The 27,421-nt window shown below is 49.0% G+C and overlaps 2 protein-coding genes across 2 annotated transcripts; one reads left to right on the top strand and one right to left on the bottom strand.

The window, feature by feature from the left end:
• Positions 1 to 208: 208 nt before the first annotated feature.
• On the top strand, positions 209 to 1,543 carry SYCN (syncollin). The gene has a single exon (XM_083754487.1). It carries the CDS (start codon positions 761 to 763, stop codon positions 1,157 to 1,159), a length of 399 nt encoding a protein of 132 aa, XP_083610613.1. The 5' UTR covers positions 209 to 760; the 3' UTR covers positions 1,160 to 1,543.
• Positions 1,544 to 3,976: 2,433 nt separating this feature from the next.
• On the bottom strand, positions 3,977 to 18,468 carry NCCRP1 (NCCRP1, F-box associated domain containing). The gene is made up of 6 exons (XM_083754322.1): positions 18,223 to 18,468; positions 12,403 to 12,474; positions 10,124 to 10,211; positions 9,119 to 9,214; positions 6,721 to 6,865; positions 3,977 to 4,677 (listed from the first exon to the last, which is right to left on the bottom strand). The coding sequence occupies exons 1-6, from the start codon at positions 18,350 to 18,352 to the stop codon at positions 4,537 to 4,539; spliced, it is 672 nt and encodes a 223-aa protein (XP_083610448.1). The 5' UTR covers positions 18,353 to 18,468; the 3' UTR covers positions 3,977 to 4,536.
• Between the last annotated feature and the right edge of the window lie 8,953 nt (positions 18,469 to 27,421).

Here is a 27,421-nt window from a genome sequence, read left to right as displayed (position 1 = left end):
AACCCAGAAATAGTGCTTCAGGTTAAGAACTTTGCTTCAGGATAAGAACAGAAATCGGGCTCCGGCGGCAGTGGGAGGCCCCATTAGCTAAAGTGGTGCTTCAGGTTAAGAACAGTTTCAGGTTAAGAACGGACCTCCAGAACGAATTAAGTACTTAACGTGAGGTACCACTGTATTAAGTTTACAAGCACTTTCAGAAAAGCTGAATACAGTGTTACCTCTAGATACGAACGGGATCCGTTCCGGTGCCCCGTTCGCATCTAGAGGTAAACGTAACTAGCGATGGCACGTCTGCGCATGCACACGTCACTTTTCGCTGCTTCTGCGCATGCGCGTGATGTCATTTTGAGCGTCTGCACATGCGCAAGCGGCGAAACCCGGAAGTAACGCGCTCCGTTACTTCTGGGTTGCCAATGAGCACCACTCGAACGCGCTCAACTTGAAACGTATTCAACCCGAGGTATGACTGTATATCGCTGTATGTTCCCCAGTTCCTCTTAATATTTATTTTCTTCTGTGCACACAACGGTGTTTTTCTGCCCAGCTCCCAGAATGTCCACCCCCAGAAACAAGTGGCTGTGGGTGGGCGCCTTGATTTGCCAGCCACCTGGGTTGGCACAGGGCAGCCCAGCTTGCCACCTTCCCACCCATATCTCCCTCCTGCTATCTCTGTGCCCGCCTCGGCCCTGGGCAGCGCTCTATAAAAGCAAGCCTCTTCGTCGCAGGCTGCAACCTTCCTTCTCCCTCAACCGCTGCCACGATGAAGACCTCACCCACTTTCCTCCTCGTCCCGCTGCTCTTCGCCATGGCCTGGGCCCAATGCCCGGCGGCGACCGATCTGAAGACTGCCAATGGCACCAAGATCTGCGCCCAGCTCTACACCAAGAACAGCCCCTACTATGACCAGTGCTGCGCTGGCAGCGTTCTGGTGGTGCCACCGGGCGAGGACCAGCCTTACATGCCATCTGCCTTCAACAACAAGGTGACCTCGCTGGTGGTAGGGCAGAGATGTGAGCTGACGGTCTGGTCCAGCAAGGGCAAAGGGGGCAAGACCCGCAAGTTCAAAGCCGGCGCCTTCCCGCGTCTCCAGGAAATCCGTAAGGGCATCTTCGGTGACTGGGCCAATGACATCTCCGCCTACTATTGCAAGTGCAGTTGAGGAGCCCACGCCAGAGCCGTGCGAGATAGGACCCCGTGGCCACGAGCAGCTCTTGCCAGCCTGACCCTGCAGCACCCCAAGCGATGTTCCCACAGGGCTTGCACCGCAATGCCCCACTCTGTTGCCACTAAGGATTCTGGGATAGCTCCCTCCCAGAATCCCCTGCTCTTGCCATGGCAAACGCTCTTGCCAACTGGAAGATCTTCTTCCCAGAATCCTCCGCACTGCCCATGGCAAAATCTCTAGCCAACTAGGAGAAGTCTATCCCAGAATCCTCTGCTCTCGTCACGTCTCCAGGGCAAATTCTCTGGTCAGCTGGAAGATCTCCCTCCCAGAATCCTCTGCGTTGCCCATGGGAAAAGCTCTGCTCAACTGGAGGATCTCTGCACCTCTAGAAAAAAAATCCATCTTCTGATAGCAAGCAATTCACCTACAGGGAGCAGGAACGACGCCACGAAAAAGCAGAAACCGGCAATTGAATTTATTTTTCACAACCGCGGCAGAGAAGGGGGTTCCTCCCTGAGCTTTGACGATCTCCAAGTTGGACACCTCGCTCGAAATATATGTAGCTTCTGGTGCTTTTAAGATCTTTCCCACATTCCCCACTTTGTTCTGGGTGTAGTGTTTTGGCTTTTTTTTTGGCTTTTTAAGACAGGCGTTCCATCTTCAAAGCCATTGTGTCTCTCTTTCTCTCTCTCTCTCCCCCCCCCCCCAGCTGCTTCCCCAGAGACCCGCTTTGCAGCAAAGCGCTCCTTCTGCCTCGTCTAGGCCACTATTCCTCTGCGTCGCCACGATAAACATAATTAAAAGCGAAAGAACACGGCTTTCGGAACACGTTCCGCCTCTCTCTCTTTTTTGTAGCTCAAGGTCAGCAAATGATGGGTAGCTTCTACTCTTTTCTCGCCTCTTGTAAACATTTAATTGGAAAGAGCTTTCAGCGAGCCAAGAGCAGAATACAATAATCCGCACCAAATTGTTTTCAATTTAACTCCCTTCCTTCGAGGCAGCTCCAAACTGGGCACCTCCAAAAGAGCGTGGGGTGCGAGATGAGGATTTTGATCCAGGGCTTGCCACTTTGCCAATTTCAATGCCAGAGAGATCAACACTTGAAATTTGGGTGCGGGGAGGGTGCCTCTGAGCACCAGCAGAGTGCTACAGAACTGTATAGCTGGAAGGAGTCCCCGAGGTCAACAAATCTAAGCACCGCAAGGCAGGAATCGCAGGATTTCTGACCGATGAAATCCCCCCCACCCGACTTAGACGGGATAGCTGAGACTCTGAATCTCAAGGTCGCGGCTTCGAGCCCCACATCGGACAAAAGTTTCCTGCATCGCAGGGGGGTTGGACTAGATGACCCTCAGGGTCCCTTCAAACTCTATCATCCTATGAAAATGTCATAGAATCAGGCCAAAAAGCCGCCTTAGCCTTGATCCAGGGGTGGGGAGCAGAGACCACATCCTCCACCGGTCTTATTTCATGCCCTCAGCTTTTTGTCCCCGCCTGGAACCAAAGGATCATAGAATTCTAGCGAGGTGTGGGGGACCCCCAAAGGTCATCCAGATCAACCCCCTGCAATGCAGGAATCACAGATAAAGGATCGCTGGCAGGTGGCCACCCAAGCTCTGCTTAAAAAGGTCCACGGAAGGAGAACCCACCACAGTCCACTGTTGAACGGCCTTTACCTTCAGAAAGGTTTACCGAATTTTTCGTCAGAATCTCCTTTGGTACTTGAAACCAGTGGTTCTGGTCCTGCAAAAAATAAATAAATGCAGGCATCGTCTTCCAGGGGAGAGTCCTTCTGGTATATTGGAAGATGGCTATGCAATCACCTCTTCCCTACTAAATGCATTTAGCACTGCAACCTCAACGCCCAGTTTCCCATCTGTGCCATGGCAGTAAATGTAGATTTTCAATTTCTTTAACGTCAGCAGTTACATCTAGACCAAAGGAGCGTTTCAGCCTCGTTCTTGAGTTTGTTTAAAATCTAAAACAGCTTTATCTCGTATTCCTTTGTAAGTTTTAAAAAACCTTTTTGCAAAGAGTTTACACAGCCGAGTCCTCAACTCCTTATTCCTACTGCTTGGCTTCTTTAAATAGGGCTATGTCTAAAACTTGCCACTGAGGTTTTCAAACCTTTCAAACTCAGGGGAGCATTCCAGCCCTGTTCTTGAGTTTGTTTAAAATCATTTAAGGTTTATGATTCCTCTATTTCCTTCTGAGGAAACTGAATAGTCCAGTGAAACGAGGTTTGCAGCCAACACCCCGTCAAGGCTTTGTTCAATTCTAGGTTTTTCTAATTTTTTTCCTTAAACTTTTTGATTTTTGTTATTTAGTTTAATTCTAGAAGATAATACCTCTTGTTTCAGGGATATACGGAAAATTTCTGTTTCTAGATTCAAGGAGATGCACAGCGGCACTCCAGACTCCAAATATATATTCCGTCATACCTTCTCCAGGCTAAATATTCCCAACTCCCTTGACAGTGGAACAGTCTCCCTTGGGGGGTTGTGGACTCTCCTTCCTTGGAGGTTTCTAAGCAGAGGTTGGGTGGCCATTTGTTATGGATGTTTCAACTGAGATTCCTGCATTGCAGCGGGTTGGACTAGATGTCCTTTGGGGTTCCCATTCCTAAAATTCTGTGATTCTCTTCTCGGTTTCCAGGCCCAAATTTCCATATATTTAATCAGGATAGTGGTGTCTCCCAGCCCTACCTGAAGATGCTGCCAGTCAAAGTTGGGACCTAAGCTATGGAGCACTGAACCCCATCTTCTCTCCCCAAACAACCACCCCTGCAAGGCAGGCCAGCCAGCGTTAGGATACGATAATCTTTACTGTCATTGTCCCATACAAAACAACGAAATTGAAAATCTACATTTACTGCCATGACACAGATGGGAAACTGGGCGTTGAGGTTGCAGCGCTAAATGCATTTAGTAGGGAAGAAGCCTCGCCGACTTGCTTCCGAGTAAGCCTGCGCAGGACTGCGTTATGAGGAGCGCAAAGGGTAGGCGTCACCTGCTAGGAAGCCCCCAGTTTAGCTGGGGAGGTGTCAGGTCTACAGGGAGGGGGTTGATCCGAGAAAGCGAGGAACCAGGGATTCGCCCCCAAACCTTTTCCCCAGCAAGCCATATCCCTGACCTGGAATAAAATGGTGTCAGGAAGAACAACGGTGCCTCTGAACATGGGCAGAGTGTCTTCCTCTATATACTACAAAGATGCTGTTTGTAGTTTCACATCTGCTTTTAATCAAGATGCAAGAAAACATCTTTCGCGGGTGGGTCTTCCTACAGGATCTGGGCGGCTCAGGGAACCCCCCTGAACCCCCGCTTTGACTCCCCACACAATGCCTGACCACCCCACCGCTCCCCCAAATGCCATCAGTCCCGCAGCTGGGCAGAGACGCTGCTGTCCGTCACTCTCGTCCGGAGGAATCCTGCTGGTGTCTCGACCTCTTTGGCCTTGTGGAGGAAGTGGACGTAACGCAGTCCTGCTCCGTAGCGCTGGAATACGTGGGAGACCTTGAAAGAGATCGGGGGGGGGGGGGATGGTCTCAGTCCACAAGGCTACAACCACAGGGGTGCCGGGCTGGAGACCCCACAGTTCCTCCAGCTTAATGCACACATATGTACCCATTTCTCGGACAGGCAAACTGAGTCCTTAGGGGTTTTTTATGACAGCAGGCAGTGCGGCTCGGCCAACCCAGTGAGACCCAGATCAGTCAGCGTTTGGGGAGTATTAGTGTAGAGAAAAAGCGAGGAAGTGGCGACATGATGGAACTTTATAAAATTGTACATGTCATGGTGGAAGTGGGTAGGAAAAAGCTTTCTTCCATTGCTTGTGCATGTCCACGAGAACTTGTGGACATCCAGGAGTTTGCAAAACAAGATTGAGGAACTCTCCTATGAAGAACGGTTACAGTGTTTGGCATTTTAAAGTTTTGAATCATAGAATTACAGAGCTGGAGAGGACCCAGAGGTCATCCAGTCCAACCCCCAACAATGTAGGAATGTGCAGCTTTCCCATGGGGGGATCGAACCTGCAACCTTGGCCTTATCAGCACAGCGCTCCAGCCAACTGAAGAGACACGGTGCTTTATATTACGAAGGGCAGAAAGGAAGCAGATAGAGAAAAGATTTCCCCTCTCTGGTAAAATGAAGTCCTTCTTTAAACAGCACACGGTTAAACTGTGGAACTCCCTGCCACATGGCCCCCAACCGGGATGGCTTTAAAGGAGGATTAGAAAAATTCATGGGGGAAGACAAGGTTATCGATGGCTATGCTGTGCCCTCCACAGTCAGAGGCAGCAGTGCTCCTGAACACCAGCTGCTGGAAATTGTGGGAGTGGCGTGTGTCTTGTGTTCGAATCCTGCTTGCAAGTTTCCCACAGACATCTGGTTGGCCACCATGAGAACAAGATGCTGGATGAAAGAGTTCAGCCCCCTGCCATGCAGGACTCCCTGGTCCTGAATGGGGCAACTGTGCCCCTTAAGGACCAGGTGCGCAGCCTGGGAGTCATTTTGGACTCACCGCTGTACATGGAGGTGCAGGTCCATTCTGTGTCCAGGGCAGCAGTTTACCAGCTCCATCTGCTATGCAGAATGAGACCCTCCCTGCCCACAGACTGTTTCGCCAGAGTGGTGCATGCTCTGGTTATCTCCCGCTTGGACTACTGCCATGCGCTCTACGTGGGGCTACCTTTGAAGGTGACCCGGAAACTACAACTAATCCAGAATGCGGCAGCTAGACTGGTGACTGGGGGCGGCCGCCGAGACCACATAACACTGGTCCTGAAAGACCCACATTGGCTCCCAGTACGTTTCCAAGCACAATTCAAAGTGTTAGTGCTGACCTTGAAAGCCCTAAATGGCCTCGGTCCAGTATACCTGAAGGAGCATCTCCACCTACATTGTTCTGCCCAGACACTGAGATCCAGCGCCAAGGGCCTTCTGGCGGTTCCCTCACTGAGAGAAGCCAAGTTACAGGGAACCAGACAGAGGGCCTTCTTGGTGGTGGTGCCCTCCCTGTGGAACGTCCTCCCACCAGATGTCAAAGAGAAGAACAACTACCAGACTTCTAGAAGACATCTGAAGGCAGCCCTGTTTAGGGAAGCTTTTAATGTTTGATGCATTACAGTATTTTAATCTTTTGTTGGAAGCCGCCCAGAGTGGCTGGGGAAGCACAGCCAGATGGGCGGGGTATAAATTATTATTATTATTATTATTATTATTATTAGCCGATAGAGAAAAGATTTCCCCTCTCTCGTAGTGCTAGAAGTTATGGGCATCCAAGAAACTGAACGCTGAAAGATTGAAGTCCTTCTTTAAACATCGTGTGGTTAAACTTTGGAACTCCCTGCCACAAGAAGCAGCCATGGCCCCCAACTGGGATGGCTTTAAAGGAGGGTTAGAAAAATTCATGGGGCAGGACAAGATTATTGATGGCTATGCTCTGCCATCCTCAGTCAGAGGCAGAAATGCTCCTGAACACCAGCTGCTGGAAACTGTGGGAGTAGAGTGTGTCTTGTGTTCGAATCCTGATTGCCCACCCAACCCAGCTCTTACGTGATGCCAGTTCTTGTTTTCCTGCCCGTCCTGCTCGCCCTCGTGCGCCACGTAGTGAAATTCACCCATCACTGTGGCCCTGTCTGCTCCCAGGAGCCGGACGTGGAGTTCATAGACAGAGTCGGCCAGTTTGCTGTTTTCGTACCTGTAGAGAGAAAGCAATCGTGTTGGGGCTGATGGTTTTGTCCCCGCAAAACTGGCTTTATCACTGCAGAACTGCTGCCCTCTGGTGGTTTGAAATAAAGCATGTGTGAAGACACTTTTGCACCTGATTTACTAGGTATACTGTATTTTTTGCTCTATAAGACTCACTTTTTCCCTCCTAAAGAGTAAGGGGAAATGTGTGTGCGTCTTAAGGAGCGAATGCAGGCTGTGCAGCTATCCCAGAAGCCAAAACAGCAAGAGGAATTGCTGCTTTCACTGCGCAGCGATCCCTCTTGCTGTTCTGGCTTCTGAGATTCAGAATATTTTTTTTCTTGTTTCCCTCCTCCAAAAACTAGGTGCATGTTGTGGTCTGGTGCGTCTTATAGAGTGAAAAATACGGTATTTAGTAACGGTGCAATTGCATCTTACATGCATTTAACCTCTGCAATTTCAAACATATGCGGCTGAAAGCAAGCTGAATGAAATTGTGCGAGATGTGCCCCTCCCATTCATCAGGCCCCCACTCAAAAAACCCCCACATTGTAGTGATGTATGGAAGTGAGAGCTGGACCATAAAGAAAGCTGATCACCGAAGAATGGATGCTTTTGAGTTATGGTGCTGGAGGAGACTCTTGAGAGTCCCATGGACTGCAAGAAGATCCAACCGATCCATTCTGAAGGAAATCAGCCCTGAGTGCTCACTGGAAGGACAGATCCTGAAGCTGAGGCTCCAAGACATTGGCCACCTCATGAGAAGAGAAGACTCCCTGGAAAAGACCCTGATGTTGGGAAAGATGGAGGGCACAAGGAGAAGGGGACGACAGAGGACGAGATGGTGGGACAGTGTTCTCGAAGCTACCAGCATGAGTCTGACCAAACTGTGGGAGGCAGTGGAAGACAGGAGTGCCTGGTGTGCTCTGGTCCAGGGGGTCACGAAGAATCGGACATGACTAAACGACTAAACAACAACAATTTGAACCAGGGCTCTCCAAGGCTTAGTCTGGAATTTTGCTATCAGAATATATCAGAGATGTCCAACTCCCAATAGACTGCCATCTACTCACAATGTAAAAAAACTGGCAGTGATTTTAGGAAGCCAAAGTTGTGGAGATTTGGGGTTTTTTTCCTTTTCTGCTTTTCTGTAAGGAAATTGCTGAGGGGCCGAAGATCAACCAGGATCTACTAGGAACACCCCGCAATCTACCAGTAGATCGCCATCTACCAGTTGGACATGCCTGGAATATATTATAAGCAAGGGGTGAATGCATCTGAGCATGTACAAAGTTTATTTCCCTCACTCCTGTGGAACTGCCAGCCTTGGGGATCTTGCCCCTAAAAATAGGCTGCTCATCAGTGGTGTCAGGGAGAATCTTTGACCGAGAGCCAGGGGTAAGGGATCAGGTTAGAGACCAGGACAGGGGAGGTAAAAGATCACCACCACCATCATCAAAATATTACAAATACAATAAAACATCAGACAAAAATTCCCTAAACTATGGGACTGATGGGAAGGGTTCTGCCACAGACCGTCTGCACGGCCCTTGTGCAAATCACTTATTTTTCAAAGCAGAGCCCAAGTTGTTTTGGAGTTGAAGGACAGGCTTCCAGCATAACTTTCTAGGTAGCATCAAGCCCCAGCACTTATTTTTAGAGAGCCAGTGATGCTCTCAGTGTGCTTCTTGCCAAACAAGGCCAGGAAAGAACCGGGTCATAGAATCATAAAACTGTAGACTTGCAAGGGACCCTCAAGGTGTTAGAATTCCTGTTCCGTGATTGCAGTCATGGGATTGTTGTCTATCACATGACGGTGTATGTTTTGACTCCACCGCGTGGGAAGTGACGGAGACAGGATGTTTGTGTTCCTGTGTTCCGTCAAGTGGGACTATTGTCCTTTGTTCTTTTTCTCTTTGCTGTCTGATGCTAGAGAGAGAGGGAGCCATGTTGCAGTGCTCCGTGTGTGTTTAGATGTAAATAAAGTAGATTAGCCAAAATGCTGAGTTGCTGAGGTCTGTTACGCAAGCTGCGCAAACTCTGCGGATCCCTAAGTGTGCCGATGTCTGTTGGCATCGGTCGCTGTGATGTTCGGGCAGAAGAAAGCTTTTGAAGCTCCCGAACGATCGGCCAGGAGGGAGAGAACATGCCAGTCGGGAATGTGTCTCTGCCAGGGTCCTACTCGAGTGTAGACGAGCTCCTGACATCCAGGGTCATCCAGTCCAATGCAGGAATGCAGGGGGAACTAACCACACAGACTTACCAGTCCATGACGGTAAAGTTTGGCTGGTATGAATCCAATAGCTCCTCCCAAAATCCTTCGGCCACGAGGTCTATGTGTTGCTGCTTAACACACCAACTAGAAAGGGCAAAAGGGAGAGAAGGAAGCAGTTGAGCTGTTCCAATGAGACTCAAAGAGACAAGACCAGCTCACAGGGACTCCAGTGCCGGATGTACGTATAAGCTAAACAAGCTATAGCTTAGGGCCCCACTCTCTTGGGGGGCCCCAAAAAAATTTAAAGCAAAAAAACCTGGATGCACATTTCCAAAATAGAAGATAAACAACAAATAAAATAAAACTTATATACAGCAACAGTGTTTTGTGTTGTGTAGGCTCCTGTGATGTAAGTCATGGACCCCACCTGCTAGCCTGCTCCCTAAAATATCACTGGTTTGCTCCTTTCAATATATAGCGTAGGGACACGGGTGGCGCTGTGGGTTAAACCACAGAGCCTAGGACTTGCCGATCAGAAGGTCGGCGGTTCGGATCCCCGCGACGGGGTGAGCTCCCGTGGCTCGGTCCCTGCTCCTGCCAACCTAGCAGTTCGAAAGCACGTCAAAGTGCAAGTAGATAAATAGGTACCACTCCGGCGGGAAGGTAAACAGCGTTTCCGTGCGCTGCTCTGGCTCGCCAGAAGCGGTTTAGTCATGCTGGCCATATGACCCAGAAGCTGTACGCCGGCTCCCTCGGCCAATAAAGCGAGATGAGCGCCGCAACCCCAGAGTTGGCTGCAACTGGAGTTTACCTTTTATATATAGGGTGCCGACATTCTGCATGGACTGGTTACACGGCAACATGTGCAAATGGCTTGAGATACCTGTTAGGTGCATCAATTATCATATAGCATATATTCAACACAAAAAACAGCAGCCATTTGTTGTTGACAAAGGACAGCTGGACATATAAAGGGCCCCATTACCTTCAGGAGCTGAGGGCCTCATCAAACCTAAATCCGGCCTTGCCAGAGATATAGTCACCTATACTCACCTATAGCGTGGCAAGACAGACTTTGGGGCGACTTCTGCCTTGTCTGCCTCCAAGGGCTCGATGCTGACTTGCCAGCCTTTGAAAATACCTGTGGGGAGAGATGGAAAGGAGACCCCCAAGAGGAGGGGGAAATGGTTTTAGTAGATTGCCATTTTCCTGTGTCCCTGCATTCTGGCATCTCGAGCCCCTGAGCATACACAGAACGCTTCCCCCCTCTAGATGGAACACGTGGGTCCCCCCCCCAAAAAAAATAAACACAAGAGCGCAGTGTCCCTGAGCTTGTGCAGCTTCCGAATAAAAATATATGTATTTATTTCATAAAATTTATACGCCGCTTGGTTGCAAAAGAAAAGAAAGCCTCAAAGTGGCTTACAAAACAATAAAAAGATCTATTTAAAACATTCAAAAGGTAAAACAGCAATAAAAACAAAACTCGCATCAGCTTTGTAAATATATTGGAAGGCTTGTTTGAACAAGAATGCTTTTAACATGTACAGAAAAAAGTACAGTGAAGGCAAAAATACAGTCAAGGGGCAGGGAGTTCCAAAGATCAAGTTATTACAAATGCGGAATTGCAATTTTGAGGCAGCTGCAACAGGGCCAGTTCTGCCGAATGAAGCAGTCAAGTGGGCGTGTGTGGGGTCAGGCCATCTCATAGGTAAACTGACCCCAAGTTGTTTAGGGGATTTATATACTAATATGGGGTCAGCAACCTTTTTCAGCCATGGGCCGGTCCACCGTCCCTCAGACCTTGTGGGGGGCCGGACTATATTTTGAAAAGAAAAAAAAGAACCAATTCCTATGCCCCACAAATAATCCAGAGATGCATTTTAAATAAACACACACATTCTACTCATGTAAAAACACCAGGCAGGCCCCACAAATAACCCAGAGATGCATTTTAAATAAAAGGACACATTCTACTCATGTAAAAACACGGTGATTCCCAGACCGTCCACAGGCCAAAAAAATATAGTCTGGCCCCCCACAAGGTCTGAGGGACAGTGGACCTGCCCCCTGCTTTACGGCATCTTTTAAAAGTTCCATTTCCCCCATCACAGAAACACCTCCTTGAAAACGCCACATTGATGAGCAACACAGAAACATCACAGGTATCAGTCAGAAATCTGAACCTGTGACTTGACACCTGTCCATCAAGTCATCTTGTAAGTCTTTGTCTCCCACCTTGGACCCCTCACATCCGTTTCCTTTTGACATTCTGATCCGTTTAGTCTGGCCTGAGTCATCTGATTGCTTCTTCAAACATTTCTCTATGGATGGTTCGATTTATGCTCTTCCTCCCATTGTGAAACCGTAATCCTTCCCCCTGACAGGTCCTGCTATGTTGTTGTCACGCTTAAAGGATTACGGCCCTCAGTGACCTGGGTCAGAGTACTGCTGTTCCGAAGCTTCCCAGAATATGATTTTGTGGTTTTTGGTTTGAGTCTTAGAATCATAGAATCATAGAGTTGGAAGAGACCACAAGGGCCATCGAGTCCAAGCCCCTGCCAAGCAGGAAACACCATCAGAGCACTCCTGACATATGGTTGTCAAGCCTCTGCTTAAAGACCTCCCAAGAAGGAGACTCCACCACACTCCTGGGCAGCAAATTCCACTGTCAAACAGCTTTTACTGTCAGGAAGTTCTTCCTAATGTTTAGGTGGAATCTTCTTTCTTGTAGTTTGGATCCATTGCTCCGTGTCCGCTTCTCTGGAGCAGCAGAAAACAACCTTTCTCCCTCCTCTATGTGACATCCTTTTATATATTTGAACATGGCTATCATATCACCCCTTAACCTCCTCTTCTCCAGGCTAAACATGCCCAGCTCCCTTAGCTGTTCCTCATAAGGCATCGTTTCCAGGCCTTTGACCATTTTGGTTGCCCTCCTCTGGACACGTTCCAGTTTGTCAGTGTCCTTCTTGAACTGTGGTGCCCAGAACTGGACACAGTACTCCAGGTGAGGTCTGACCAGAGCAGAATACAGTGGCACTATTACTTCCCTTGATCTAGATGCTATACTCCTATTGATGCAGCCCAGAATTGCATTGGCTTTTTTAGCTGCCGCGTCACACTGTTGGCTCATGTCAAGTTTGTTTTATTATCAATAAACTGATTTTTACGCTCGCTGTGTGTTTTTATTCCTAAGGAGTGAGTTTTCGGCTTCTATCGATAACTTCCACTCAGGAGGAAATTAACAAGTTGCACATGCCAGCCAGCTCTGGGCTTGCAAGGAGAGGCCCACGACCCCAATCGCCTCCTGCTGCCGCGCATTACCTCACCTTTGGGGTCCAGGGGATTCCAAGCTGCCCTGGGCAGCGTCAGGGGGGGCGCTGGCTCAGAAATATTCACACCTGTAAAATAAACGGGGGAAGAGGAAAATGCACTGAACCTTGATAATAAATAATAATAATAACAAAATTTTATTTATATCCCACCCTCCCCAGCCGAAGCCGGGCTCAGAGCGACTAACAACAGCAAAATAATACAGCATTCTAAAATCAATTCATTATAAAATCAGTTCAAATCAAATTGATGGCATCCGTTGGGCTAGAGTTCTGTAAAGAATTACCAAAGAAGGGGGTCAGACTGTGCCTTGGTCAAAGGCCAGGCGGAACAGCTCTGTCTTGAAGACCCTGTGGAAAGATATCAAGTCCCGCAGGGCCCTAGTCTCTTGGGACAGAGCGTTCTACCAGATCGGGGCCAGTACTGAAAAGGCCCTGCCTCTGGTCGAGGCCAGCCTTACCCCCCCTTGGCCCGGGACCTCCAAGTTGTTTTTGTTTGAAGACCGTAAGGTCCTCGATGGGACATACCAGGAGAGGCGGTCCCATAGGTATGAGGGTCCTAGGCCATATAGGGCTATAAAACCAGCACCTTAAACCTGATCCTGTACTCCACCGGGAGCCAGTGCAGCTGGTATAGCACCGGGTGAATGTGATCCCGCAGCGAGGACCCCGTAAGGATTGCTTTTAGCACCAAGCCCAGCCAGTGGCATAGCATAGGCGTGGGGACCTCAGGGCAACTGCAAAAAAAAAAAAAAATACAGGTGGACCTCTGCAGCTGCCACCTTAACAGGAGATCCCCATCCATGTCTTGCAGCTGATCTGGAGCTCTGTCTGGCAGCAGCTGCAGCGCCGTATGGAGGTGCCGGTTACAGGGCAAAATACTTTCCTTGCCCCGGGAGCCAGCAATCCTCGCTACGCCACTGCCCTGCCCTGAACCTCTCTCACATACATAGGCGATTCCTGCATTGCAAGGGGATGGGCGGTTCCCTTCTAACTAAACAGTTCTTTATAGGTATCTCGTTTGCCCTGTAAAATCAGGATGCTGGACTACATGGGCCCTTTTGGGCTTTATCCAGCAGACACTTACTGCGTTCTTAAGAAAGGGCTGTGTTAATTGGGGGTGACGAGAGGAGGCCTGGAAGCTACAAGGCCTCCTTGCAAGCGCGCAAGGATTATGACTGCCAATTAATTACGGTAATTGCGGAGATCTTCCCGCACCCCCAGGCAGGCAGCACCAGCAAGGCCAAAGACAACCTGTTTCAGAGCTCTGGGAGTTAATCTCCTGCACAAGCAAGTTTTAACATGTTTAGGCATCTGCCCTGCCTTGCAGCGGCCTGGAACCCTGACTAGCCAGAACAGTAAAAACTCTTCTTGGCTCAACATCAGAAAAAGCCGTTTGCTATTTTCTGGAAGGGAAACAGGCAAAGGACCTTTCATTAAAGGCTGACACTGTCGGATCTCGCAAGCGACCTCCTTGCTCTTCCCCACCACGTTCATTTGCATGCTTGCAGTCCGTTGGCTGGAAGGATTCTAGAGAGAATATCAACCCATTCATAAATACTGTGCAGATCTGCCAGCTGATCACCAACCTTCCTGGCTGGGATGTAACAGAATGACTACGCACATTCCAACTTCTCAGAGGCGAACGGTCAAGATGAGGCATTTAAGCAGCTGGGATAGAGGTTGCCAACATGGCGATAAAAAGCCTCTGAGCTCACCCACCTGCCCCACAGCCCCTTGGGCCAGCAGGTGGTGAGGGCAGCCCCCTGTTCCTCTCTTGAAATGGACCTTTGGCTAAAGGAGAACGTTGGAAGAGTGAAAGGATTTCCCTCCTCTTTCAGATCTATGTGCTCTCTGGTCCTGAATGGGGTAACTGTGTCCCTGAAGGACCAGGTGCGCAGCCTGGGAGTCATTTTGGACTCACGGCTGTCCATGGAGACGCAGGTCAGTTCTGTGTCCAGGGCAGCTGTTTATCAGCTCCATCTGGTACGCAGGATGAGACCCTCCCTGCCCGCAGACTGTCTCACCAGAGTGGTTCATGCTCTGGTTATCTCCCGCTTGGACTACTGCACTGCGCTCTACGTGGGGCTACCTTTGAAGATGACCCGGAAACTGCAACTAATCCAGAATGTGGCAGCTAGACTGGTAACTGGGAGCGGCCACCAAGACCACATAACACCGGTCTTGAAAGATCTACATTGACTCCCAGTATGTTTCTGAGCACAATTCAAAGTGTTGGTGCTGACATTTAAAGCCCTAAACGGCCTCGATCCAGTATACCTGAAGGAGAGTCTCCACCCCCATCGTTCTACCCAGACACTGAGGTCCAGCGTTGAGGGCCTTCTGGCGGTTCCCTCAGTGCAAGAAGCCAAGTTACAGGTAACCAGGCAGAGGGCCTTCTCGGTGGTGGCACCCGCCCGGTGAAACGCCCTCCCATCAGATGTCAAAGAGAAAAACAACTACCAGACTTTTAGAAGACATCTGAAGGCAGCCCCGTTTAGGGAACCTTTTAATATTTGATGAATTATTGCATTTTAATTTTTTGCTGGAAACCGCCCAGAGTGGCTGGGGAAACCCAGCCAGATGGGTGGGGTATATATAATAAATTGTTATTATTTCAGTCTCAGATTGATTCTGCCGGATCTGAGCCCTGAGCCCTTGGAAATGTAAATTGGGGTATGTGTGTGTGTAGCCTTCCTTCATATGTGTGCATTGGGGTGGAGTGGGGTGCGCTGATCCAGAGAAAGATGAAAAGAAGAGAGTAGAAGGAAGAGAATATTCCAGAGTGTTCCGTGACATCACAGCAGTTGCTGCCAATGGTATCGGATGAGGTACTTGCAGGTAGGCCTGTAAGTGACAGGCAACTGATTCCTAAACTCAGCTAAGACTATTAGAACAAAGCTCAAGTATTTGTGGCCTTGGTAATGTGGCTAGCAGTTGGTAATGTAACCTAGCAGTTCGAAAGCACGTCAAAGTGCAAGTAGATAAATAGGTACCACTCCGGCGGGAAGGTAAACGGAGTTTCCGTGTGCTGCTCTGGTTCGCCAGAAGCGGCTTAGTCATGCTGGCCACATGACCCGGAAGCTGTACTCTGGCTCCCTTGGCCAATAAAGCGAGATGAGCGCCACAACCAGAGTCGTCCGCGACTGGACCTAATGGATCTAAATACCTTTAATGTAGCTGAAGGTGGAGACTTCTCTGTCTGCAAGAGATGAGCTACCTCTATGTTCCGGCAGATGCTCTAACTCAAATATGGACCAGTTACAGATAGGTAGCCGTATTGGTCTGCCATAGTCAAAACAAAAAAAAATTCCTTCCAGTAGCACCTTAAAGACCAACTAAGTCAGTTCTTGGTATGAGCTTTCGTGTGCATGCACACTTCTTCAGATATTTCGTGTGCATGCACACTTCTTCAGATTCTTCAAATATGGACGTTATCGTAGACTCGCAACCCCAGCAGAATGCTAAGTCCTCTCAGTTGCTCATCACTCAGCTCTTGCAATATCTGCCCAACCTTCAGTGCGACAAGCACACATAATTCCTGCAAACATCCCTCCTAAATCCTGCATGCCATATCCCCGTTATTTTTTCCTCGGCCTCCACATCCAGTTACGTTTTGAATCATCTAAAGATTTTCACCCATATGCCACAGTAAAAATAATAATATAACGGCTCACAGAGCAACTTACAAAATCAGTAAGAAGAGCCTGTTTGCCTCCAGGCTTGCAAATGAGAGACATGGCACAAGAGGAAAAGGGGAGGGGAGGGAGGAGGAAAACAAGCTAGCTTGGATGCTAACTCCTAGTAACAAAACGCAAAATTTAATCAGTGCAAAACTGTACATGCCTGTCACCCGATAAGCCAGCTGCTCAATACTGTAGCTCTGAGTGAGGAGCTGGCTGGCTGGCTGGCAAGTCAAGCTGTCTTCCTATCTCAGACTCCTGCAAGGGCAAGTCTAGCAAATAGCCATTGAACAGTGATCCCTGCTGGGAGAAAATCCACTTCAGTTAGAGGTATCTTTTAATGGGCAAACGTGTCCCTGCTTTCTAGTCTCTGATAAAGCAACTGTCTGGCGGAGGAATGCCTTATTAGAATTCCTCTCGCGCCTTTCTTGCCAGCATTGTCATTCTTCAGAGTTCAGTTCTCTTCTCGGGGTCTCGGAAAGCTAAATCTACGAGGGGGTGCATCTTGGCTCCAGAACACACTCCGTGTAAACACAGAGGTGCGCCAGAAAGACACCACACAGAGCGCGGTCTGGCTCCATCTCCTCTGCGGCGCTCTTAAGGTGTTTGTTTGTTTGTTTTGGATTGCTAGTTTCTCCAAGTTTAAGATTAAGAGGCAACTCTGGCTTGGCTCTTCAGGCACAGCAAGGGATGCTATTGCAAAGGAAACAGAAGTGGAACAGAGCAGACTTCGCCCACCTGTCTTCTTCCAGGTGTTGTCAGACCACAACTCCCATCAGCACCCCACCTGAGGCTGATGGGAGTTGTAGTTCAACAACATCAGGAGAACGCCGGGTGGGCGAAGGCTGGAATATAGCTTCAGTAACATGTAGAGCATGGGGACGCGGGTGGCGCTGTGGGTTAAACCACAGAGCCTAGGGCTTGCCGATCAGAAGGTCGGCGGTTCGAATCCCCACGACGGAGTGAGCTCCCGTTGCTCTGTCCCAGCTCCTGCCAACCTAGCAGTTCGAAAGCACGAAGTTCAAGTAGATAAATAGGCACCACTCCAGCAGGAAGGTAAAGGGCGTTTCCATGCGCTGCTCTGGTTCGCAAGAAGCGGCTTAGTCCTGCTGGCCACATGACCCGGAAGCTGTACGCCGGTTCCCTCGGCCAATAAAGCGAGATGAGCACCGCAACCACAGAGTCGGTCACGACTGGACCTAATGGTCAGGGGTCCCTTTACCTTTGTAACATGTAGAGCAGGGGTCAGCAAACTTATCACGCCTCGGGCTGGTGTCTCCAGCGCCGATCGTGTGGCGGGTCAGAGGGCGGGGGAGCTCATGCACACACGCTATTTCCGGCACACTTCCAAGTCGGAGGAGCACCGGAAATCACTTGTGCGCATGTGCACGGGCCTCCTCTGACCCGGATGGGCACCACAAATAACGCTTGCGCATGTGCAAATAACTATTGCGCATGGGCACAAGCTATTTCTGGGGTTTTTTAAAAATCATTTTTATTGATTTTCCAATAAAGAACATCCAATTAAATATCCAATCATAATACTTCAATTAAAAAACCAAAATAAAAAAGATCAAATTATAGTCCAAATTGTATTTATTAATTTCTTGGGGCTCCCCATGGTCTGGATCTCTGGAGCATATCTCCACATCTTAGTCCTGCTTCTACACAAGCTAAGTGGGCAGCCACGCAGCACAGCGCCAGTAAGAGTGGGCAGCGGGGGTCGCCGCGGGCCGGATAAAGGAGTCCCTCGGGCCTTTTCCGGCCCCCGGGCCTTAGTTTGGGGACCCCTGATGCAGAGACTTGGGAGATAGAAATATCCTTGATATGTCATTGATTCCTAGAACCACAGGCTTATAGAGTTGTGCGGGACCCCCAAAGGTCATCCAGCCCAACCCCGTTCGAGGCAGCAATCGCGGCTAAGCGGTGCCAAAGAGGTCTTGCCAAAAACGCTTTGCTGCGGAGGTGGGGGACCACTTCTTGCAATGTTGACCCTTAGAAAGGCCGTTGGGGGGTGGAGGTGGTCAACCCCCCTCTTTTGCAAAGCAGGCACCCCTCCCCCCATCGCCACCCCCCCAAGGTCCCTTCGCAGGGGCTGAAGCAGAAGCGTGCGCCAGGGGGAGCCGCGTGGTACCTTCGGGGTTGGGGTTCTGCAGCAGGTTTCTCTCGAAGGGCTTCAGCGCGGGGTCGGGGGCGACGGAGACCCCCGGAGGCGGCTGCTTGAGGGCTCGCTTCCTCTGTAGCTGCTGCTCCTCCGAAGCCATCGGGACAATGGCAGGAGCTGCAGGGCAGAAAACCGGGCGGCGGCGGCGGGGAAGTTTTGCAAAGTGCCGGCGGGCGGCTTGCGCAAGGCTGTCCTACATTGGAAGCTGGAGGGAGGGGAGAGGCGGGCCAGTGGACACAGAAACTCCCGGAGGGAGGGCGGAAAGCGATGCAAAACGGCCTTCTGCAGCCGAGGAGACCCGCCCAGCAACCTGCCTCACCTCCACCCGTCTATTTCTATCCTGTTTGTTATATATTTGACTTTTGTCTCCAAGGAGCGCAAGGTGGCGCGCATGACGGGTCTCCTTCCTCCTGTGTTTTATCTTCCTGTGTGTGAGGGAGGTCAGGCTGAGAGACGGTGACTAGTAGTCCCCAAGGCCACAGTCAGCGATCTTTATTATGTCCAGTGGGGGGGATTTGAACTCAGGTCCAGGTCCGACACACTAAGCACCACACCACAGTGCCTCTCTCATTCCAAAATCAAATATTGGGGCGCCCTCCTCCCCAACTCTAGATACACACGGCATGCCCTGGAGAGGAAGGGCTGGCTAAAATTGCAGGGAGGTAAAAAGCACTCTGCACATGCACAACAGGCGACTCCAGCTGTGGCACAAGATGGTTTGAGGTTTAGAAAAAGACAAAGAAAATTGGCAGCGTCTTCATGTCCTCCCTGGATTTCATCTTCTGAACAATCACAGAAGGTGGGTTTCCCCTTCCCATTTTATAGAGAGGGAAAACTGAGGCTTAGGGGGAAATAGTCAATGTTCTTGAGGAGAGGCGTGGATACTGCTTCTGTTTGTGTGTGTATGTGTGTGTTTGTGTGTGTGTGTGTATGAATTATTTTGATGTTATACTACACTGAGGGACGCAGGTGGCGCTGTGGGTTAAAGCCTCAGCGCCTAGGACTTGCCGATCGAAAGGTCGGCGGTTCGAATCCCCGCAGCGGGGTGCGCTCCCGCTGCTCGGTCCCAGCGCCTGCCAACCTAGCAGTTCGAAAGCACCTCCGGGTGCAAGTAGATAAATAGGGACCGCTTACCAGCGGGAAGGTAAACGGCGTTTCCGTGTGCGGCTCTGGCTCGCCAGAGCAGCGATGTCACGCTGGCCACGTGACCCAGAAATGTCTCCGGACAGCGCTGGCCCCTGGCCTCTTAAGTGAGATGGGCGCACAACCCCAGAGTCTGTCAAGACTGGCCCGTACGGGCAGGGGTACCTTTACCTTTATACTACACTGAAGTGTTTCTTTGTCCTTGAATCTTCTTGCTGCAGTTGCCATTCTCTCCTTTGAGAACCACTGACTTAAAATACCCATTGCTGCAAACCAGTGTCGTCGTCTTCTTTGGTGATCCATCGTAGCCAGTAAGATTGTCTTCCACAAACACGGCTTGAACAGTGAGTCCGTAAGTGACTGTGGAGGCCAATTCTGGACCCCCATGTCCTTCCACAGCGGGGACATTGGTTTCTGGGCGGGAGTTGATCACGGTGTGGATTTGCCAAGCGTGCCTTCCTCTTCGCACGTTTCTCCCTTGCGTCCTGAGTTCGAGTGTCTTCAAAGCCCAAGACACCTTTGGTCAAGGCTGTTCTCCAACTGGAGCGCTCGCAGGCCAGTGTTTCCCAGTTGTCAGTGTTTATACTACATTTTTTTTTAAGATTTGCCTTGAGAGAATCTTTAAATCTCTTTTGTTGACCACCAGCATTCCACTTTCCATTTTTAAGTTCAGAGTAGAGTAGTTGCTTTCGAAGACGATCATCAGGCATCCGCACAACATGACCAGTCCAACGAAGTTGATGGTGAAGAATCATTGCTTTGACACTGGTGATCTTTGCTTCTTCCAGTACACTGGCATTAGTTTGCAAACCAGTGTACAGTGGTACCTCAGGTTACAGACTCCACTAACCCAGAAATAGTACTTCGGGTTAAGAACTTTGCTTTAGGATGAGAACAGAAGTCGTGCTCTGGCGGCGCAGCAGCAGCAGCAGGAAGCCCCATTAGTTAAAGTGGTGCTTCAGGTTAAGAACAATTTCAGGTTAAGAATGGACCTCCAGAACAAATTAAGTACTTAACCCGAGGTACCACTGTACGCAACACTGAACTAGGTGGACCAGCCGTCCGATGACTCTGTGGGAAGCAGAATTTGCACCTGCCAAAATGCCCCCCACTCTGAAAGCCTAGATGTCCCGGACAGTTGGTCTGTAACAAGAACCACTTGCAACAGAAGATCTCTGCACCCTCCATGCCACCGTTGTTGTCTTTTGCATTCCAGGGTAAAGCTGCATGAAGGAGACCTGCCTACGAAACAGGTTCAGCAAGCCGTTAGCTGATCCCACCCAGCCCAAAAGGAAGTGGATCCACACAGGTGCATCTGTCTAGGGGCGCACCCAGAGCAGTGTTTACCTTCCCTGATCAGTGGGAGAGCTTAGGCCGTCAAGTCTCCCACAGCGAGCGAACCCCACCTTGCATTGCTTTAGAACAACAGTCTTGTCTTGCAGAGCTCAGCAATGAGCCAGCAGAGATTTATCATCATGTATGTCAAAGGAAGGGCTCAGTCCGGCAAGCGAGAGATCTGCAAAGGGGCACATGTCTCTGCCAGTGCGGGATTTACATATAAGCTAAAGAAGCTGTAGCTTAGGGCTCCACTCTCCCCCCCCCCCCCAATTTATACTGAAAGAAATAAATACCGTCTTTTACACTCACACTTAAAGGGACGCGGATGGCGCTGTGGGTTAAACCACAGAGCCTTGGGCTTACTGATCAGAAGGTTGGCGGTTTGAATCCCTGCGACGGGGTGAGCTCCTGTTGCTCGGTCCCTGCTCCCGCCAACCTAGCAGTTCAAAAGCACGTCAAAGTGCAAGTAGATAAATAGGTACTGCTCCGGCAGGAAGGTAAATGGTGTTTCTGTGCGCTGCTCTGGTTCGCCAGAAGCAGCTCAGTCATGGTGGCCACATGACCCGGAAGCTGTACGGCGGCTCCCTCGGCCAGTAAAGCGAGATGAGCGCCGCAACCCCAGAGTCGGCCACAACTGGACTTAACGGTCAGGGGTCCCTTTACCTTTACACTCACACTTAGTACAGGGTACAAAGGTCTGCTGTTCCAATGAACAGTGTGGACTACTCTTGTGATACTGATATTACACTAAAAAATGCATTGTATTAACTACAATTGCATTGTACAGGTTATAACACTTACGGTACTTTCGTATTAATAAATCTATTTATCATTATTAGTAGTTTGCATCAAATATTTACACCTATTATTATTATTTCATGTTATAGCAAGTTTCTAGAGACTAGATTATGAGTCCTTGTAAACTGTGTTTCTAAAGGAACTTTTCTTATTGCCAAATGCCAATGTGTTTGCATTATTAAGTTTGTTATGAATAAAAAATCATTTTAAGTTAGAGCTTAATAATGATTTCACTATTAATATACTTCTTCTTAATAGTATTTCACTACTGATATGCTTCTTCTTAATTATATTTCAGTTCAACAATTACTTTGATAAAATACAACTTTTGTGATGTGCAAATGGCTTTAGGTACCCATTAGGTCCATAAATTACCATATAGCATATATTCAACACAAAAAAAACAGTGACAATTTGTTGTTGACAAAGGACAGCTGGACATAGAAAGGGCCCCATTACCTTCAGTAGCTTAGGGCCTCATCGAACTTAAATCCGGCCCTGGTCTCTGCAGGATCATTGCGGGGGGTGATTCAAGGGCCCAAGAGCAGCTTAGTACAGTGGTACCTCGGGTTACAGACGCTTCAGGTTACAGACTCCGCTAACCCAGAAATAGTACCTCGGGTTAAGAACTTTGCTTCAGGATGAGAACCGAAATTGTGCTCCAGCAGCGCGGTGGCAGCTGGAAGCCCCATTAGCTAAAGTGGTGTTTCAGGTTAAGAACAGTTTCAGGTTAAGAACAGACCTCCGGAACGAATTACCTAAGTACTTAACCCAGGTGTCCACTTGTACTGGGGACATGCTATCTTTGCCCAGTCAAGATGCCCAAGGAGACCTTGAAACGAAGAATGAACTCAAGGGAGCATCTAAAAGGAGAAACGGGTCGTCCGCTACGGCGAAGCGGAGACCCTTGTTGGAAAACCACAGGCAGCGTTAGCCTGTGGCCGTGGGACTCAGCGGGCACCATTTGCGCCCCCTGAAACGTCAAAGGAACCCCGTAAGGGGCTCCGGAGCGTGAAAGGGCTGGCACGGTGCTGTGAGTCGATCGCTCTTTCTGTGGAGTGAAGCCTTGAAGCTGCTGTTGGTGAGCGCTGACCTTCTTCCTGGGACAATTCGGCTACAAAACAATTACCCGTGAGTAAGGCGAAGTTTATTGACTTGGGGACTAAATTACTGGAAATTCGGTGCAACCAGGAAGTCCGCCTCCCGGCTCTGTACAAAGACTCAGAGCAAAGACGTTTACTTTCTAATGCCCTGGAAACTACGTCTTCAAAGGGCACTAATCTGAGCATCAACTGAATTTAGCTTACTTTTCTACCTGTGGATTTTACCTTTTACTTGTGGATATATCCTTGTTTTCTTATGGATTTACAAAATCTTTGAGAGACCCCGGCAACCGGGCTGCCAGACTACTAGAGCTACAAAATTGCTAGAACTGTCAATTGGCTAGAATTGAAACCCTAATAAAAATCTTTTTAAAAAAATAAATAAATAAATAAAAGGAGAAACATTGCATTAACAGATGACTTCCACAGCTACATCTGTGTCCCAGTCATACCAAAGTGGTACAATTTCTAGACACCCTAAAATGACTGTGCACTAGAACAATTAGTGCTGGTACCAACCAGAGGGCAAGAGGCAACTCTGGCTTTGATCCTGAGTTGTGCCCAGGATCTGGTGCAAGAGGCAAACATTGTTGTACAGTGGTACCTCGGGTTAAGAACTTAATTTGTTCTGGAGGTCCGTTCTTAACCTGAAACTGTTCTTAACCTGAAGCACCACTTTAGCTAATGGGGCCTGCTGCTGCTGCCACGCCGCCGGAGCACGATTTCTGTTCTCATCCTGAAGCACAGTTCTTAACCCGAGGTACTATTTCTGGGTTAGCAAAGTCTGTAACCTGAAGCGTATGTAACCCGAGGTACCACTGTATCAGAGGATCGCCAAAGCATGTGCCATCAGGACGCAACATCAACAAAGCTAGAAGTCAGGTCACTTGTTATTCAGGTCTAGAAATCCCCCACCTTACTTTCTAAAATGTTTTAAATGGTTCTAATTTTGGTTCCTCTGTTTTGCTTTCGTCAGGTTGGTGTTGGTTAAATGTTTAGTTGGCGTTGGCGGTTATTTTAATTTGGATATAGCTGCAAACTGTTTATTATTGTTAATACTGTTGTTGTTGTTGTTGTTGGTTTCTATTGATTTGTTGGTTGGTTTGTTGCTCGTATAGGATATTTTGTTCTTTCAATGTTTGATGCTTTGTTGTGTTTTTATATATGTTGTAAGCTGCCCAGAATGGCTGGGGAAACCCAGCAAGATGGGTGGGATATAAATTTTAAAAAATATTTTATTCTTATTATTGAGCCAGAAGAGTGACTAGTGGGGTGCCACAGGGTTCTGTCTTGGGCCCGCTCTTATTCAACATCTTTATCAACGACTTGGATGATGGACTCAAGGGCATCCTGATCAAATTTGCAGATGACACCAAACTGGGAGGGGTGGCTAACACCCCAGAGGACAGGATCACACTTCAAAACGACCTTGACAGATTAGAGAACTGGGCCAAAACAAACAAGATGAATTTTAACAGGGAGAAATGTAAAGTATTGCACTTGGGCAAAAAAAATGAGAGGCACAAATACAAGATGGGTGACATCTGGCTTGAGAGCAGTACATGTGAAAAGGATCTAGGAGTCTTGGTTGACCACAAACTTGACATGAGCCAACAGTGTGACGCGGCAGCTAAAAAAGCCAATGCAATTCTGGGCTGCATCAATAGGAGTATAGCATCTAGATCAAGGGAAGTAATAGTGCCACTGTATTCTGCTCTGGTCAGACCTCACCTGGAGTACTGTGTCCAGTTCTGGGCACCACAGTTCAAGAAGGACACTGACAAACTGGAACGTGTCCAGAGGAGGGCAACCAAAATGGTCAAAGGCCTGGAAACGATGCCTTATGAGGAACGGCTAAGGGAGCTGGGCGTGTTTAGCCTGGAGAAGAGGAGGTTAAGGGGTGATATGATAGCCATGTTCAACTATATAAAAGGATGTCACATAGAGGAGGGAGAAAGGTTGTTTTCTGCTGCTCCAGAGAAGCGGACACGGAGCAATGGATCCAAACTACAAGAAAGAAGATTCCACCTAAACATTAGGAAGAACTTCCTGACAGTAAGAGCTGTTCGACAGTGGAATTTGCTGCCAAGGAGTGTGGTGGAGTCTCCTTCTTTGGAGGTCTTTAAGCAGAGGCTTGACAACCATATGTCAGGAGTGCTCTGATGGTGTTTCCTGCTTGGCAGGGGGTTGGACTCGATGGCCCTTGTGGTCTCTTCCAACTCTATGATTCTATGAGCCCAATTAGCTCATGTAATTGTGGAGTTGGAAGGGGCCCTATGGGATCATCTAGTCCAACCCCCTGCAATGCAGGAATTTCAGCTAAATCATCTCTAAATCATCCAACCATAGCTTAGAAACCTCTAGGTAAGGAGGGTCCACAAGGGAGTCTATTCCGCTGTCAAACAGCTCTTACTGCTAGAAAGTTCTTCCTGATGATGATCATAATTTTATATATACCCCTCCCATGTGGCTGAGTTAGGGTTAGGGGGTTGAGCCTCCCCCAAGATCCAGTATTGGGGTCTGTGCTTTGAAACTTGTCCATAGACGTTTGGAGTGGAGCAGTGTGAGGTGACCAGCTTTGCTGACGGCACTAAATTATCGGAACGGAACGAGATTGCGAAGAGCTCCAAAAGGACCTCTCCAAACCGAGCCAACGGGCAGCAAAATGGCAAAGGCAATTCAACATATGTGAGGGCAAAGTGATGCCCGTTGGAGCAAAAATACAATGATGTTAATCTGACATATACCCTTATGGAGTCTGAACTGAAAGTGGTGGCTCATGAACGAGACCTTGGGGTTATAGTGGAGAGCTCAGTGAAGTCCCCAACTCTGTGTGTGGCGACTGTGAAAAAGGCAAATTCCATCATTAGGAAAGGAAAATAAAACTGAAGAAATTACTTTTTATGTGTGTGTATGTTATGAGAGGGGGGGGAAAGCTTCTCTCCGCTTTTTCCTTGAAATACAGTATTTTACAGGTGAAACTTGGAAAATCAGAATATCGTGGAAAAGTTCATTTATTTCAGTAATTCAACTTAAAAGGTGAAACTAATATATGTGGATAGACTCATGACATGCAAAGTGAGATATGTCAAGCCTTTATTTGTTATAATTGTGGTGACCATGGCATACAGCTGATGAAAACCCCAAATTAACAATCTCAGAAAATTAGAATATTAAATGAAATCAGCAAAACAAGGACTGCAAATAGAGCAATACTGGACCTCTGAGAAGTAGAAGCATGCATATGCACTCAGTACTTGGTTTGGGCCCCTTTTGCATCAATTACTGCCTCAATGTGGCGTGGCATGGATGCTACCAGCCTGTGGCCCTGTTGAGGTGTTATGGAAGACCAGGATGCTTCAATAGCAGCCTTCAGCTCTTCTGCATTGCTCGGTCTCATGTCTCTCATCTTTCTCTTGGCAATGCCCCATAGATTCTCTATGGGGTTCAGGTCAGGTGAGTTTGCTGGCCAATCAAGCACAGTAATCCCATGGGCATTGAACCAGGATTTGGTACTTTTGGCAGTGTGGGCAGGTGCCAAAGTCCTGCTGGAAGATGAAGTCAGCATCCCCATAAAGCTCATCTGCGGAAGGAATCATGAAGTGCTCCAAAATCTCCTGGTAGACGGCTGCGTTGACCCTGGACTCAAAGAAGCCCAGTGGACCAACACCAGCTGATGACAAGGCTCCCCAAATCAACACAGACTGTGGAAACTTCACACTGGACTTCAAGGGTCTGGCATTGTGTGCCTCCCCATTCTTCCTCTAGACTCTGGGTCCTTGGTTTCCAAATGAGATGCAAAAGCTGCTCTCATCAGAAAAGAGATTTGGGGAGCCGAAATAAATGAACTTTTCCATGATATTCTAATTTTCCGAGTTTCACCTGTATAAACATCGGCTCTTCCTCGCCTTTTCTCTAAACTAGAAAGCCCCCAACACTGCAAACTTTTCTTCACAGGAGAGTCACTCCAGCCCCTTGTTTTGGCTGCCTTTTCCCGAAAACTTTTCCAACTCTGCGATATCCCTTTTGAGTTGAGGCAACCAGAAAACGCAGTATTCCAAATGAGGCTGCGCCCTAGATTAGTACAATGGCATTATGACACCGGCAGTTTTATTTTCACTTCCTTTCCTAATGATCCCTTGCATGGAATTTGCCTTTTTCCCGGCTGCTGCACATGGGGTCGGCGTCTAGATAACCGGCCGTTCAGAAACAATTTGTAATCAGTATACTAGGGGTGACTTACTACACCCCCGAAACTCATCCCGGTCCCAACTTTAATGCTTTGCACATTTTATTTCTCTCCGAAAAGTCCACACACTCTAGTAAAGGTAAAGGTATCCCTGCCCATAGGCGCCGACTCCATGGGGCCTGAGGGGGCCCGAGCCCCCTCAAAAATTCGTTTGGGGGGGCTCAGCCCCCCCAATAATTTAAGAAAATTATATCACTGCTGCGAAGAGGCGGGAGGGAGAGGAGGCCCCTTGGGAGGAGCGGGCAGGTGCTGGGGCGGCAGCGCCGGGCGGGGGCCGAGGGGTGGGCGCCCCCCTGCGCGGGCATCGCCTCGCCGCCGCCGCGGGTTTGGCTGGGCCGCCGGCCGAGGGGAAGCGCCAAACAAGGCCAGTATCCAGGCCCGGCCCGCTCTCCTTATTTGGTGCCCGGTTCCGGCTCCCGGGTGGCCTCCTCCCACCCGCTCTCGCTACCAGTGGAAAGAGAGACGGAGGTGCAGTGGAACCTGCAGCCTTTGCAGGCGCCGCCCGGCCGGGGGAGGGGAGCGCGGAGGAGCCCCGCGG

Source organism: Podarcis gaigeae (genome assembly GCF_964106915.1).
Source record: "Podarcis gaigeae genome assembly, chromosome: 8".
NCBI classification, from domain to species: Eukaryota; Metazoa; Chordata; class Lepidosauria; order Squamata; family Lacertidae; genus Podarcis; species Podarcis gaigeae.
This window is presented reverse-complemented; position numbering and strand designations above follow the sequence as displayed.

What these genes read in the sequence shown, in the direction of transcription:
- SYCN (XM_083754487.1), top strand. Translation starts at nt 761, where the DNA reads ATGAAGACCTCACCCACTTTCCTCCTCGTCCCGCTGCTCTTCGCCATG.
- NCCRP1 (XM_083754322.1), bottom strand. Translation starts at nt 18,352, where the DNA reads ATGGCTTCGGAGGAGCAGCAGCTACAGAGGAAGCGAGCCCTCAAGCAG. An exon ending in GAATCCCCTGGACCCCAAAG is followed by an intron (nt 10,212 to 12,402) that starts GTGAGGTAATGC and finishes CTCTCCCCACAG; the next exon opens with GTATTTTCAAAGGCTGGCAA. An exon ending in TCTGTCTTGCCACGCTATAG is followed by an intron (nt 9,215 to 10,123) that starts GTGAGTATAGGT and finishes TGCCCTTTCTAG; the next exon opens with TTGGTGTGTTAAGCAGCAAC.